At 34.3% G+C, this 15,193-nt stretch overlaps 3 protein-coding genes across 3 annotated transcripts; 2 read left to right on the top strand and 1 right to left on the bottom strand.

The window, feature by feature from the left end:
* On the bottom strand, positions 719 to 2,540 carry LOC107612247 (transcription factor MYB14-like). Its single transcript, XM_016314045.2, has 3 exons — positions 2,340 to 2,540; positions 2,122 to 2,251; positions 719 to 1,636 (listed from the first exon to the last, which is right to left on the bottom strand). The coding sequence occupies exons 1-3, from the start codon at positions 2,470 to 2,472 to the stop codon at positions 946 to 948; spliced, it is 954 nt and encodes a 317-aa protein (XP_016169531.1). The 5' UTR covers positions 2,473 to 2,540; the 3' UTR covers positions 719 to 945.
* LOC107610441 lies at positions 6,678 to 7,157 on the top strand. Its single transcript, XM_016312491.1, has one exon. It carries the CDS (start codon positions 6,678 to 6,680, stop codon positions 7,155 to 7,157), a length of 480 nt encoding a protein of 159 aa, XP_016167977.1.
* On the top strand, positions 8,027 to 8,338 carry LOC107610442. Its single transcript, XM_016312492.1, has one exon. It carries the CDS (start codon positions 8,027 to 8,029, stop codon positions 8,336 to 8,338), a length of 312 nt encoding a protein of 103 aa, XP_016167978.1.

The following is a 15,193-nucleotide window of genomic DNA, read 5'->3' as shown; positions in this document are numbered from 1 at the left end:
GATCCTGTTGTATGTTGTTGATTCTATCTCCATGGATTTCAAGCATTTTATTCTGATCCACGTGTAAACTTTTTAGAAGTTAGTTAGGTGATGATGATGTAAGCAGTTAGTTATTTTCAGTTTTCTGTTTCACTGCTCTTGCTTCCTTCCTACTCAAGGCAGCTGATATATATGTACCATTAGTGAGTGTGATCAATTAATGAAATTCATTCTCGTTTTCTCACATTTCTCTCTTTCACAATACATTTTAATAATATATGTGATTTCATTTGCCATTTTCATTTGTGTGTTTAGATAATGGGACAATTTTTGGCTTCTAGATCATATGTATAAATAATTTATAGTCACTAAAAAATACTTTTTAAAATCATATAATTACCTAAGGTCAAGAATTCAAATGGTGAAAATAATCACTGATCACTTATATAATAATTATTATTATTAAGATGAGTTGCATATATTATATCTCTTTAGTGTGATCATTTTTTAGATTCTGCATTAACGTAGAATGTTTGTACATCGATATTCTTTATATAATTACTTAAAAATGTTACATGAATACTTAATAAACAGAAACTATGACATTGGATTTTAATTTTAATCATTTATATAAAATTTAACAAGAAATGAAAAATATTCTTCTTTTTTAGATACCTTATAACGTGGCTTAAAGAGATTCGTTTAACAAAAATCCATATATTTTTCATACCAAAATATCAAGGTCGCAGTCGCAGATACAAGTTTTGATTCTTCGAATATGGGCCAGCCATTACTTTATTACTTAACCATCAAAATAAAAGTGAGTGATTTTTCATTATTAGATATAATCTCACACTATTAAAAATACTATTGATAGCCAATTGATAGTTATAAAACACCAAAATTGTTGGCCCTAGCATTCTTCGAATAATAATTGTACAGAAGAAGTTAATAATAACATCCTCATCATGTAAAATTGCTTTGAGTCCACAGATCTAAATCATCATACACAGCCACAGGACAAACATACGGGTCCACAGAAGTCGTAAGTAGTTCATTTGGAACACAAGACAAATCCACAGCATAATGTTCTGTCCAAAACTCTTCATCAAAAGCTGTCGCTGTTGTTTCTGCAAAGGTAAATAAGTTATCATTATTCTCTGCACTTGATAATGATGATGATTGCGGAGACAGCAATTCCGAAGAATCCGAGATCTGCGTATTAGTAGTGTCCGATGAACCAAAACCACGGTTACAGTTGTCTATTTGTTCAGCTAGAAATGTCTCTGACCACAGATTTTCAATTGCGTGCTGTGTATAATAATTCAAAAAATCGATGTCGTCAAAGTAGTCCGAATTATTTTCGTTATGATTATTGGTTGTGATTATTGCGGAGGATAATTGAGGGGACAAAGGGACAGAGACAGTGTCAGAAGAGGTCTGAGGAGAATATTGGAGTGAAGCGTTATTATTAATATTAGGGTTGGTGGTGGTGTTCACTGCGGCAACGGCAGCGGCAGGGGCGGTGGCAGCGGCGGTGGCCTTAACCTTTTGACGTGTGTTTCTCCGATGAGAGCGCCTCTTGAGGGAGGAGTGCCAATGGTTCTTTATATCGTTATCTGTTCTTCCTGGTAGATTGGATGCAATCACAGACCACCTGTTGATAAGACACACAAACTTTCATCAGAATTTTTACCCAAAAAATAAAAGTATTCCAGATATAAATATTTATGTAATTTTTTTATTTATTTTAATTTTTTTAAAAAAAGTAATTTTATGACATAATATTATAATTTTATATTAAAAAAATTTAGAGTTTGATTTTTAATGAATTCTAAAAGAAAAAGTGATTTCATAATTGTAGTACAATGTAAAACTCTTACTTCTTTAGTTAAAAAAAAAAAACATTTTACTTTAAAATTTGGACCAGTATTTTCGGTAGAACATTCCTTAGCAAACTTCAATTAAAAACAAGGGTTAAAGTTTAACTTTTTCGATTTGGGATAATGGCTAATAAAACTTACATACATTTTTTTTTTGGAAACTTTAGTTATTAAATCCAAGTGCGATACACTTGATGAGTAGCCATGAGTGAAGATGAGAAATGAAAAAGTAGTATAAGAGAGTGAGAGAGACATATACTTGTTTCCTATCTTCTTGTGCATTGTAACAATAATATCTTCTTCTTCTTGAGTGTAGTTCCCTCGTTTGATGTTGGGCCTCAGATAATTGAGCCATCTCAATCTGCAACTCTTTCCACATCTTGCCAGACCTAATCAATCAACAACGCACCAATTATATAACTAATTAATTAATTTCTGTAAAATCAAGTTGAGTTATAACAAATAGTAATGTTTTACCTGCAAACCTAGGGAGTTGTCGCCAATTCCAGGAACCATACCTAGTAATATAAGCAATTAGCTTGCTATCTTCTTCGGGAGTCCAAGCACCTTTCTTCATTCCACTTTTGTCAACGCAACGGGTTCTCGCCATTTTTACATGTAAGAATAATAGAGTATTATTGCCTTTATTATTTGTTATTTGTTTCCTTCTTCTCTCGCCAGTCGCCATAAGCCTACTCTTCACTTATTTATACACAAGACGCACACCACTAAAACGTGTTCCATGCACTTTAATTTTACGCAAAAACAAACACAAATACCTTCATTTCCTTGCTTATCCGATAATACCTGTATCTTCGGTTATATAATTATGACACTTCTGGATTTTTTTATAAATAAATAAATAATTATTTTATTTTAAAAAATATGTAATTTGTAGCGTATTTATCTATTTATAATATATTAATTTATTTAATTTACACTTTAAATGGGATATATAAAATTTGAAAAAAATATACAAATTTTTTCCTTAAAATAGTCACTTATAAATAAATTGTACTAATAGAAGGACCTACAAATTTAAGATTTTGCTCTAATCAGTGTACGGAAAAATTAATGGTAAGGACGTGTACGGGCCTAAATAAATAAATAATCAAAGGGAAGGGCTATGTAACTTTAATACATTGACGACAATGTCCTTCCTCTCAATTTTGCTAATAATTCGTGAAAGAGTATAGGTAAATAATTTTTAATCAGTTAATTTTAAATAATTATTAATTATTAATAATTAATTAATATAAAATATAATTTAAAAATATTTATTGTTAGCTAAATTTTCTGTTAGTTATCCCACAAAATTGATAATTTATTCACATTTTTCTCCTTATCTACGTCTATATATTTCAATGTATTAGTTTCATCCATAAAGCACGAAAGTTTTGATTGCTGGGTGTGCCTTCAAAGGTTATTGATAGGTTTTTTCAACGCTAACCTAAGTCTCAATAGTATTAATATAGAATAATGTTAAGAAATTAAATTTTTTAAATTATTTTATTTATATTAAATTTTAAATCATAAATTATTAATCTCAAAAGAAAAATGTTAAAATTAAACAAATTAATTAATATTGACTAACTAAAATTTAATTTCTTATATTTTCTCATTAATATATATATATATATACTCTCTCCCCATATTAATTCATTTGAAAAGAAGTATTTTCATGGCAAAAACCATAAAATGAAGATTGCACAATTTTTATTATGTAATTGGCACAATCAATTTTTTCGTGTACATTGTGTCCAACTTTATTGCTTTAATTAAATCTTAATGAAATTAGCATGTAATAATCTAATGTTGAATCCTTAATTTTGATCTAATACTCTTTGCCCTAATAAATTGAATAAATATCTATAAAATAAAAGTTATTATATTTATTCAGAAAAATAAATTGAACGACGACAGGGTAACTAATTTTGGGTTCGTTATTGATCTGTGCTAACACTTCCTATCTCGTGTCAGTTTTGAACTTTTTCCACCACTGATGCTCCAATGTGAAGAAGCTCATCGCCTTAATTTTGTTTACATGAAAATTATTTATATCTAGATTGCATAATACATTGCGGAATTTATTTTATATTATTTATATCTAGATTGNTTATTCTAATTTTTATTTATTTAACTATGAGCGTGTTGAACTTGTTTCTTTTTTAAAAAAAATTTGATACATCATTATTTTAATAATGAATCTCGATTAGCACTCCTCACGAAATCTCCCCAGTAGTTACAGTATAACTACTCTTTGATTATTCAAAGTCAAAAGTCAAAAGTGTTCCACTGTGAGGGTTCGATTTTTAACACATGAAGCAAAGCGAAAATACGAAGCATGTGCAAAAGTAGGGTCGTTACTCATTCAGCTGCCAAGTACGTAATCCAGTAACTATGTTTAGCGAAAGTTACATCAGGCGTGTTTTCTGCTTTTATTTAATAAATAAATTAACACGTGATGCAACCGATACTCCATTAGTCCAGCACCTCAAATTCAGATTCATTATTGACACACTATTATTGATTGGAAGTTGGAACCTGGAAGGAAATAGCAACGACGAATTACTTAGTTAAAGGGAAATTAAATTACAGCTTTTCGGATTTGCTATAAATCATATCACAGATACTTTTTTTTATTTGTCGTGTCCTTATCACATTTATAAACGTTTGTTCAACACACATATCTTTTATATTCGATATGTCTTAATAAAAAATAAAAAATTCTATTTAAATGCGGGTGGCGATTCTCGAAAGAAGACTGTTCCTTATGGAAGAAAGTAGTTTGCTCTTGTAATAACATGAATCTTTCTGAGATGCTATGTAGTCAACCTGTTTCTTCAAGAGGGGATCCGTGGAAGGACATTTGTCAACTTCAAATCAGAAAGCCACAAATCAAAGAGAAGATGATTAGAGGCTTGTCAATGGATGTAGGAAACGGCAGAACAATCCAGTTTCTGGGAGGATGACTGGTTAACTGGTGGTGTCTTAAAAGATCTGTTTTCTAGACTTTTTTCGGTCTCAAACCTTAAAGGATCTGTTATAGAAGACTGCGGGTTTTAGGATGGGTTAAAGTGGATATGGAGCTTCTAGTGGAGGAGGGAGTTATTTCAATGGGAGCTGAAACTTTTGAACTAACTCCATGAGATCTTAAGTTCAGTTAAGCTAACAACTGAAAGAGAGGATATGGTGGTTTAGAAATTAAATTTGATAGAACTGGTATTTTTTCTACTAACTTCTTTGTACAGGTGTTGCAAAAAACAGCCCTTTCGGAGGAAATAACAAGCTATAACTTCACTAGTGCTATTTGGAGGGTTTCGTCCCGCCAATGGTCAAATTGTTTTCTTGGTTTGTTTTGATTGAGATGGTGAATACTAAAGAAAGAATTTGCAGATTAGGTGTCTTTAACCAGCTTGATAATTTGTGTGCTTTATGCTATAAGACTGTTGAGTCTGCTTTTCATCTATTTCTTGGATGTGAGATCACTTGGCAGGTGTGGGGTGCTTGACTATACGTTTTTGGAAGAGAATGGACCGTACCAGGTACACTAAAGCAACACTTTGAGAGCTGGACGACTGCCACACAGAGAAAAGATGAGAGGAAGAAGTGATTGATTGGATTTTTGCTGTAATCTAGGCAATTTGGCTGGAAAGGAATAATCGAGTGTTCAACAATAAAGGTTCAGGTGTAGTAAAAATCATCAACAGGTTCTTTATGCTCTCCGACGAGTGAATTGGTGGTGCTTCCTTTGGTTGTTGATGGCAATGCCGAAGATGACTAGGAGTTGCTTTACCTTCTTCAGTTGTTAGTGAAATTTTATGTTCAATTGTACTTATATGGCTCTTAGTTTCCGTTTGCTCCACCTAGTGTGTTGAACTTTTTAATTCAAAAAAATAAAAAAATAAAAAATTCTTCTTTAAATACATTTAAATATTATTACGTGTCAAATATAATCAAATTCAATTCATATTAATATTTTTTTTTTGAATTTGAATCCATTTGTCGATTTCAATTTTAATTCGATAATTAAAAGGTTTCTCAACTTTTTTTTTAGATCAATTTAGCTTATACCTCAAATAGACAAATACCCAACTAACGTTATATATAAAATCAAGTTCGGTGATATCAAATAAAATTTTCAACTCCGTTAGTTTATGTTTTTCACAAACATGAGTACTACTAATAAATTCTTCTGAATAGAAATATGAAATTCAATTTCAATAACATAACTCACTTTTTTTTTTATAAAAAACGTATTTGATATATGCTATACGATTTATTACATCCTTTGCGGTCCCCACCAAAGAGGTCAATTTCAGCATCCGTAAGAAATAGAAAATCATTCTCAATTCATGCAAAGTAGTACGATGAGGATGGAAAATTTGAAGAGTGAAAATATATATTAAGGTAATATTATTAGCATAATCACATAAAAAATCAATATTTTTATTAATCAGAAAAGTTAATTAGGAAAAAGACAAGAATGTGCATCGTATGATGATTACTGATTCATAAATAATAAAGTATGTTGGGTTTTGGAACTCCTTTTTACGTGAAGAAAAAGTCTAAATATTTGTATCTAAACCCACGAATAATTAAAGTGACTGAGATGAGTTAGGGTTGAGTAAGAGAGGTCTCATTTAACCAAAGAGTCCCTTTTAATTTCTGCAAAGAGATTGCCTAATGAAACGTTCAGTATCCATGTTAACAAAGCAGAAAAGGAGACTGGAGAAGCCATAGAAGCACACCCTAATTGTCAAGCTGCTGGGCCATAAGATAGCATATGGAGTGCTAACAAGAAGACTAGACACCATGTGGGCTAAGAGTGGAGGAATGGATCTAATAGACCTAGGGAATGAGTACTTTATTGTTAGGTTGTTCAATGAGGATGATTACTGGCATGTTATGGAGGGAGGACCTTGGCTAATCTTCGACCACTACTTGACGATAAGAAGGTGGACCCTTGAGTTCAATCCATTTGGTTCGGCTATTAATAAGATTGCTGCATGGGTGTGCCTCTCGGATCTCCCTATTGAATACTACGATAAAAGGTTTCTTGGAACAGTTGGCGATCAAATTGGGAAGACACTTAAAGTGGACATGAATATAGCAAATCATTCAAGAGGAAAGTTCGCCCGTCTCTATGTAGAGATTGACTTAAACAAGCCACTGGACTCTAAATACATGGTGAATGGCAATAATTACTTTATAGAATATGAGGGTCTTCACTTGATTTGCTTTGCGTGTGGTAAGTTTGGTCATGTTAATGATGTCTGTACTGCCAAGCCCTAGTCTTCAGCGAGACCCCAGCCAGACAAGGAAGCGGCAAAAGATAGCAGAAGAGGAGAAAGAGGTCCGGGAGCCCATAGAGGATAGGAGGAGAGGGCAAAAGATAAGGGCAAAAATGTCATCTCCGATGAAACCATCTTTGGCCCCTGGATGGTCGTACAGAGGCAGAAAAGGACAAAAAATCAGAATAACGGCAAGAAAAGGAATGTGAGTAGTGGCCAACAAGATCATGGAGACAAAGGGAAAAAAGATGGCGTGGTAGAGAAATCAAGGTACGAGGTATTGGATGATAATGATCAACAACGTACCAACCTGGACATTAGTACGGGAAAAGGACAAGACGATATAGCAAGGTCCAGAATGAGATTTCACCCAGAGAATTCCTGACAGGTGGACAAATGAGAAAGGCGAGAGCCTCAAGTGCCCAACCCAATACAGTGAATTCCCAAGAGGCCCGTAATGTCCAGTCACAACCAACCCAACGTATCACCCCTGGCCAAAAAAGAACCCATATGAATACCCCTAAGCCAACACAAAGTCCACAAAATGAGCATTCCATAAGCCACCTCAACCAGCCCAATCCAACAGTCCAGTTTCGACACACCCCAGAACCTTCTCTTCTTACATCCCAAACTGATTGCCAAGACATAAGGGGCACGGTTGTGTTGGAAACCCCTCTAGAGGCCTTTTTGAATCCAAAATCCTCTGATCCAGAAAACCCAACCTTCTCTGACTCAGAATTGGATGTCATCATGGCTGAAGGAACAGCAGCGGTGCTAGAACGGGAGAAGAAAAAGGCCCCTGGAGGGAGAGGACAGGATTATCGCTTAATGGGTCTTGGTGCCTAGATTCCACTCTTCTCTGATTAGGCCATGAACAATGCTTTCTTAGCTAAGATCTGCTGGGAGTTGATCGACAAGCCAGACGATCTTTGGGCATCCTTAATCTGGGCAAAATATGACCTAGACAAAAACCCGTATCTGACTCATTGGACAGCGAACTATTCTAATCTTTGGAAGAACCTTGCTCCCATGTGGTCGTTCATAAGGGAGAATATTATACACAGAATTGGCAATGGTTTAAATACGCTATTTTGGAGGGATGTTTGGCTTGACATGGACCAACCTCTTATAGAGCTTGCTCTCCCCACCTCGGATGTTGGAAACACCGAGGCTAAAGTCTGAAAATTTACCAATGACCACGGTGATTGGAACCTAGATAAACTCAAGTGCCTATTGCCTAATGACTGCATATTTCGTATAGAAGCTGCTCCCCTCCTAGCAGTTTGGATCCTCCAGACTCGCTTGCTTGGAAGGCGACACCTGACGGAAGATTCTCTGTGAGTTCAGCCTACCAACTCATATCCAAGGCTCCCCAGCAGCAGGCTTCCCCACAGCACGTCTTGGTTTGGGATAAGATTTGGGCCTGAAAGGACCTCAGCGCATGAAAATGTTCCTTTGGCTAGCCACCTATAATAGAATTATCACCAAGGAGAAGAGACGTAAATGGCATGGATCGGACTCAAGGTGTCACCTGTGTCAACACAATGTGGAGGATACCTTGCATGTTCTGAGGGATTGCGATGGAGCACTGCCTATCTGAAAAAATTGATCAAACCAGGAATACTACAGGTCTTTCTTCAACTCCCCTTGGTAGAGTGGGTCAATGCCTGCCTATCCTCTAATTGGGGAATACATATGAATACTTATTGGAGATATGTCTTCCCAATAACATGTTGGAAGCTTTGGAACTGGCGGAATATGGAGATTTTTCAACCCCCTTTCAAGAGACCTCCATCGGGGCACCTCACCATTCAAGATTATGTGGCTTCTGTCCGTAAAGCCTTTGACAGAGGCAGTCCAGGGACTCAAAATAGAACCAGGAACGAGGGTCAGCTCAAATGGCAGGCTCCCATGAGGAATTGGATCAAGGTGAATACAGACGGTATTGCCAAGAGTACTAATGGTCATTCAGGCTGTGGAGGATTACTTAGAAATAGTGATGGTTGCTGGATCATGGGATTCACCAGATGGCTTGGTAATTGTGCAGTGTTTTTGGCCGAGTTATGGGGTCTGTACATTGGCATGGAGATGGCGTGGACGTTGGGGTTCAAGAAAGTGTGGTTTGAATGTAACTCCAAAGCAGTTATCATTGCCATTCAGAGCCATAAGGAGTGGCGCAACTCTAGCTCTGTTTTATATTCCCGCATCCATGAATATATGAATAGGGACTGGGATATCCGAATTTCCCATGTCTATAGGGAAGCCAATGGTTGTGCATACTGGTTGGCTAATTTCAGCATCAATCAGGAGGCCTCCACCCAAATATGGAACACCCCCTGCCGCTCTTGTAAGTATGTTGTCTTGTGATGTTTCAAGGGGTCCTCAACCTGAATCTTTAGTTTCTTCTTAGTTTTATTTCCTTGGGCCTCAGGCCCCGTTGTAAACTTAAAAAAAAAAAGAGAGGTCTCATTTTCAAGAAGAACACCAAACACTAGAGAGAAGAGAAGAGAGAAAGTCATTTTCGCATATATACAAAGCCGTCTTCGTAAATTAGTCGCTGAAGACTTGTTAACCGTTAGATCAAGCTCAAATTTGGACATTGTATTTCACACATCTAGTTCTTTGTTTTCACCGTTCAGATCTTTGATTCAATCTCTATAGCTGGAGATATTGGCCACGCACAGCAGCTCTATTTTTGTGGTATTTTCATATTCTTGTTCTTGTTTTGTAAGCTTTGAAGCTTGGGGTGTTTGGCTTGTTATATGCATGTTTTGTGCAGTAATTTGTGACTCTCTTGTACCCTATTTTTCATCATAGTGAAGCTATTTCCTGGTCTTGGTGACTCGTGATTTTTACTTCTCACATTGAGGAGGTTTTCCACGTTAAAAATTTTGGTGTGTTAGCTTGTCTCTAATTTCTGGTTTATGTGATTTTTCCGCTGCTATTGGGTATTATTGTGCTGGTGTTAATACTTGTTGTTAGTGAATATTGTTGCTCCTCTAATTCTTGCAAGTAGGGAATTGTGTGTTTTTATTCCTATCAACTGGCATAAGAGCTCAGTTTTGGGTATTTGGTTACAACTTGCTTGAAAGATGGAGGCAAATAACTCTACTAGGATGATAAATTTGAATGGCACTAATTACCATCTGTAGAAGAAAAAAATGAAGGATTTGTTGTTTGTCAAAAATCTACATTTACCCGTATTTTCTACACAAAAACCAGAATCTAAAACAGATAAAGAATGGGAGTTTGAACACCAACAAGTTTGTGGTTTTATTAGGCAATGGGTGGATGATAATATTTACAATCACATTGCTAATGAGACTAATGCTAGGACTTTCTAGAATCAAATTGAATCCTTGTATGCTTCTAAGTCTGGCAATAATAAATTGTACTTGTTGAATATGTTGATGAATTTGAGATACAAGGAGGGGTCACAAGTATTAGATCACTTGAATGAATTTCAAGGAATTCTGGATTAGTTGTAAAGGCCGTTAGTACTCCTCTTGCTACACACTTCAAATTGAGTTGCAAGCAAAATCCATCAGGTGATGAAGAGAAGAAAGACATGGAAAAAGTTCCATATGCATCAGTCGTGGGTAGTTTAATGTATGCTATGGTGTGCACAAGACCGAATATAGCTCATGTTGTTGGTTGTGTTAGCCATTTTGTTTCAAACCCAGGAAGAGAGCATTAGAATGCTATAAAATGGATAATGAGATATCTTCGTGGTACTTCTAACATGAAGTTGGTGTTATGGAAGTGATAAGCATGTTCTAGTTGGTTACACTGACTCAGACATGGCAGGAGATATTGACTCTAAAAGGTCCTTTTCAGGCTTCTTGATCAACTTTGCGAGTGGAACTGTGTCTTGGCAATCTAGATTGCAAAAATGAGTTGCTTTGTCTACTACCGAGGCCGAGTTTATTGTCATTACCAAAGCATGCAAGGAGATGCTTTGGATGAATAAATTCTTGAAGGAACTCGAGTTTACTCAAGAGAGGTATGTGTTGTTTTGTGATAGTCAAAGTGCTATACATCTTGATAAAAACTCTACTTTTCATTCTCGATCCAAATATATTGATGTGAGGTATCATTGGATACGTGATGTTTTGGATGTTGAGATATTGGAACTTGAAAAGGTTCATACTGATGAGAATGGTTCTGATATGATGACCAATGCATTACCAAGATGGAAGTTTGAAGTTTGTTACTTAATCGCCGGATTGGCAGTTACCTCCACATAGTCGTGAGGAAGAGATTTGTTGGGTTTTTGGGCTCCCTTCCTATGTGGATAAAAAGCCCAAATGTTAGTATCCAAACCCATGAATAGTTGAAGTGGCTGAGGTGAGTTAGGGTTGAGTAAGAGAGGTCTCATTTGCAAGAAGAATACCAAACACTAGAGAAAAGAGAAGAGAGAAAGTCATTTTCGCACGTATACAAAGCTGTCTCCATAAATTGGTCGCTGCAGATTCGTTAACCGTTGGATCGAGCCCAAATTTGGACAGTGTGTTCCACACATCTGGTTCTTTTTTTTGCACCGTTCGGATCTTTGATTCGATGTCTGTAGCTGGAGATATTGGCCACGCACAGAAACTCTATTTTTGTGGTATTTTCATCTTCTTGATATTGTTTTATAAGCTTTGAAACTTGGAGTGTTTGGCTTGTTGTATGCACGTTTTGTGTAGTAATTTGTGACTCTCTTGTACCATATTTTTCATCATAGTGAAGTTATTTCTTGGTTTTGGTGACTCGTGATTTTTACTTCTCACATTGAGGAGGTTTTCCACGTTAAAAATCTTGGTGTGTTAGCTTATCTTTAATTTCTGGTTTATGTGATTTTTCTGCTGCTATTGGATATTATTGTGCTGATGTTAATACTTGTTGTGAGTGGATATTGTTGCTTCTCTAATTCTTGCAAATAAAAAATTGTGTATTTTTATTCCTATCAAGATATCTAATCTCAGATTATATAAATTAAAAGTTTCAGATAATTTTAATTTTTTACGATATATCTTCTAATTCAATAAGTTAAAAATTAATTTGTCATAATATTAAATTCTATTTAAAAGTTTGAGGTTATAAATAAATCTATTTTCCAATGTTCTAATGTAATTAATATGAATATGTTTGTCCTCTTGCTAGTAATGCAAAACATCGGTGGGCCAATGTAGTATTGACCTATAGAGACAAAATTTGAATTAAAGAAAGCTAGGTAGGAAACGGAAACAATAATTAAAAGCAATGTGGGGCATGAAAAACATGTCCCTTGTGTGCAATCATTTATAGAAACTATTCAATAAACCATATTATAAATTATATATATTATCGACCATCTGAGAAGTATGGTAATAACTAAATAAGTTTTGGATAAGGAAAGGGGACTTCTGCGAGCTTTGTTATTGGAGAGTGACTTATTCATCAGTATTTTGGCATCTTTGAAAATTAAAACCTATTGCGCGTGGATCACTTCAACCACGTCATATATACATACAAAATTAAAAGAGGAAGATTGGTAGGGTCAAGGTAGGGTCATATATGGCTAGTGGACTTAGGATTTGAATCTTTGATTAACTTAAACTTTCCCACCTAACCTATATAATGACCTATACAATTAGGTACTAACCTAGCTACCCATTCCTCACTTTTCCACATACTCATGCATTTTTCTTTTCGTTTCACAATACTTATGCATTGATTCCTCTTGAGCTTCACTTTGGGGCATGTTGTCCCTTATTCATTATATATATTCTTTTTCTCTTTATCTCTTTTTTTCTTCTTTTTTTTTTTTATTTTTTTTTGTTATCATCGTTACCAACACCATCTCGTCCACTTCCTCCTTTTTTTCTATTGAAATTTCTTCTCATTTTCCTTTATCATCAGTTATTTTGTTGAAGATAATGAATAATTTAAGTTCAGATTGCCAATTGAACCATAACGAAATTTATTATTGTTTTAAATCCAATCAAGTGGCTAAGGTGTGGTTCGATTCTAGTTAATGTTTTCGTTAGTAGTTTATGATTCTATAGGTGAATAATATTTTTGTTTGTGAAAATTGTTATTCATCGTTGATGGTTTGTATTGAATGTAATGTAAAAATTCTGCATTAGAAGAAACATTTTTCTATATTTGCAGCAAATTTGGGTTAACACGAAGATATTTGGGTGTAACACGAAAATATTTGAGTGTAGTATTATTTAAGAATTTTTGGTGTATGTGTGCTGATAAGTTCTACATAATTCAAAACTCTTCTTCTCCCTCTTTCTCATCTTCTGCTGCTTCTTTTTCTTCTTCTTTTTCATCATCATGTGCAGTAAAAAAGAAAGAGTTTTGGGTGTAACACGAAAATATTTGGGTGTAACACGAAGATATTTGAGTGTATTGTTTAAGAATTTTTGGTGTATGTGTGCTGATAAGTTCTGCATAATTCAAAATTCTTCCTCTTCCTCCTCCTCCTCTTCTGCTATTTTTTCTTCTTTTTTCATCATCATCACCAGCTTTTTCTTCTTCTTTTCTTATTCACCTTTTTTCTTTTTGTTTTACCTTCTCAAGTTTCTTCTTGTTTTACTCTCTTACCAAGAATAAAATAAAAAAATCAAACAAAGAAGAAGAAGAAACACATAATGCTATAAAATTGTTTGAAAAATGATGAGCTTACATTCATTCAACTAAAAAAAAGAAAGAGATAAGGAAAAAAGAAGAAGAAAAATACAACATTAGAGAAAATACTTTTTTTGTATTTGCAGCAAATTTGGGTGTAACACGAAGATATTTGAGTGTATTGTTTAAGAATTTTCAGTGTATGTGTGCTGATAAGTTCTGCATAATTCAAAACTCTTCCTCTTCCTCCTCCTCATCTTCTGCTACTTCTTCTTCTTCGTCTTATTTCATATTCTCATCATTCTTCTTAAGAGGAAAAAATCAAACAAAGAAAAAATACATAATGTTGCAAAATTAATAGAAAGAGGAGGAGAGAAAAAATTGCAGCAATAACAACAGTAATAAAAAAAGACGATGAAGGTGAAATACGCGAAGAAAAAAGAAGAGAAACACAAAAAAGAAGGAGAAGAAGAAGGAAGAGGAGGAGGAGGAAGAAGAACGCAAGATACAAAGAGGAACCACGTGATTTCACGTGCGCCTTATGTAAGTAGATTTTGTTGGGTTAGAGTTAACTTGTATGATTTATATGCCAAAAAGACTTGTATGTGTAGCAGTACTCTATTTACTCTATGTTAAATAATTTAACAAGTTAAATTAAATTATTATTTAATAATTTTTCAAAATAAAACCTACAATCCAATATTTTACTATAATAATATGTCATTTTTTAAAGTAGTGTTACACTTCTTATTAGTATTTCTCGCATATATCTTACATATAAAAATATAAAATCACATGTTTTTGTAATCCTATATCTTCTGTCATTATTCATTATCATAGGGTTTCATATTATATGGCATCATTTATTGTAATTTGAATAACACGTATCCCTGATAGAGAAAAGTAGAAGATTACCAAGCGAACTTGTTTATGGCAACTTAAATCATCAAAGGTGAAATAGATGACATAACAAATGATGATATATATAAAATGTCTAAGTACGACGTTGTGACGACAAACTTGCATTGTATATATGTGGTGGTGAAGAACATGCAATCTCAACCACTGAAGCAGTTGGTCTCCTAATAAATTCTTATTTAGTACTGTAACATATATATTGATTTTTGGCTGATGTGGAAAAATAAATTGCATCCGACGAACGAAGACAAAAAATTAAATCGAGTAATAGTCTAATAGATTATTATAGATTGGATTTTCTATCCTCACAATTATTGCCCAATCATACTCGAAGAAAGTTAGCAATTCAAAAAGGTTTTATGGCCGGGTTTGTTTACAGGAACGGACCAATGGTGGAGTTACGTTAGACGGAAGGAGACAATGGTCCTTTCAAATTTAATAATTTATATGTATAAGTTTTAATTTTTTAGTTTCTTCTTTTTTAATTTTCAATTTTTTTTCTTAATTTATATTTTTTAT

Source organism: Arachis ipaensis, chromosome B08 (assembly GCF_000816755.2).
Source record: "Arachis ipaensis cultivar K30076 chromosome B08, Araip1.1, whole genome shotgun sequence".
NCBI classification, from domain to species: Eukaryota; Viridiplantae; Streptophyta; class Magnoliopsida; order Fabales; family Fabaceae; genus Arachis; species Arachis ipaensis.
The sequence above is the reverse complement of the archived record's forward strand: the minus strand, read 5'-3'. Positions and strand labels throughout refer to the sequence as shown.

Excerpts from the sequence above, each read along its gene's own strand:
- LOC107610442 (XM_016312492.1), top strand. The coding sequence starts at position 8,027 with ATGAACAATGCTTTCTTAGCTAAGATCTGCTGGGAGTTGATCGACAAG.
- LOC107612247 (XM_016314045.2), bottom strand. The coding sequence starts at position 2,472 with ATGGCGAGAACCCGTTGCGTTGACAAAAGTGGAATGAAGAAAGGTGCT. Across the intron at positions 2,252-2,339 it reads ACAACTCCCTAGGTTTGCAG|GTCTGGCAAGATGTGGAAAG; the intron begins GTAAAACATTAC and ends TTGATTGATTAG. Across the intron at positions 1,637-2,121 it reads CACAAGAAGATAGGAAACAA|GTGGTCTGTGATTGCATCCA; the intron begins GTATATGTCTCT and ends TCTTATCAACAG.
- LOC107610441 (XM_016312491.1), top strand. The coding sequence starts at position 6,678 with ATGTGGGCTAAGAGTGGAGGAATGGATCTAATAGACCTAGGGAATGAG.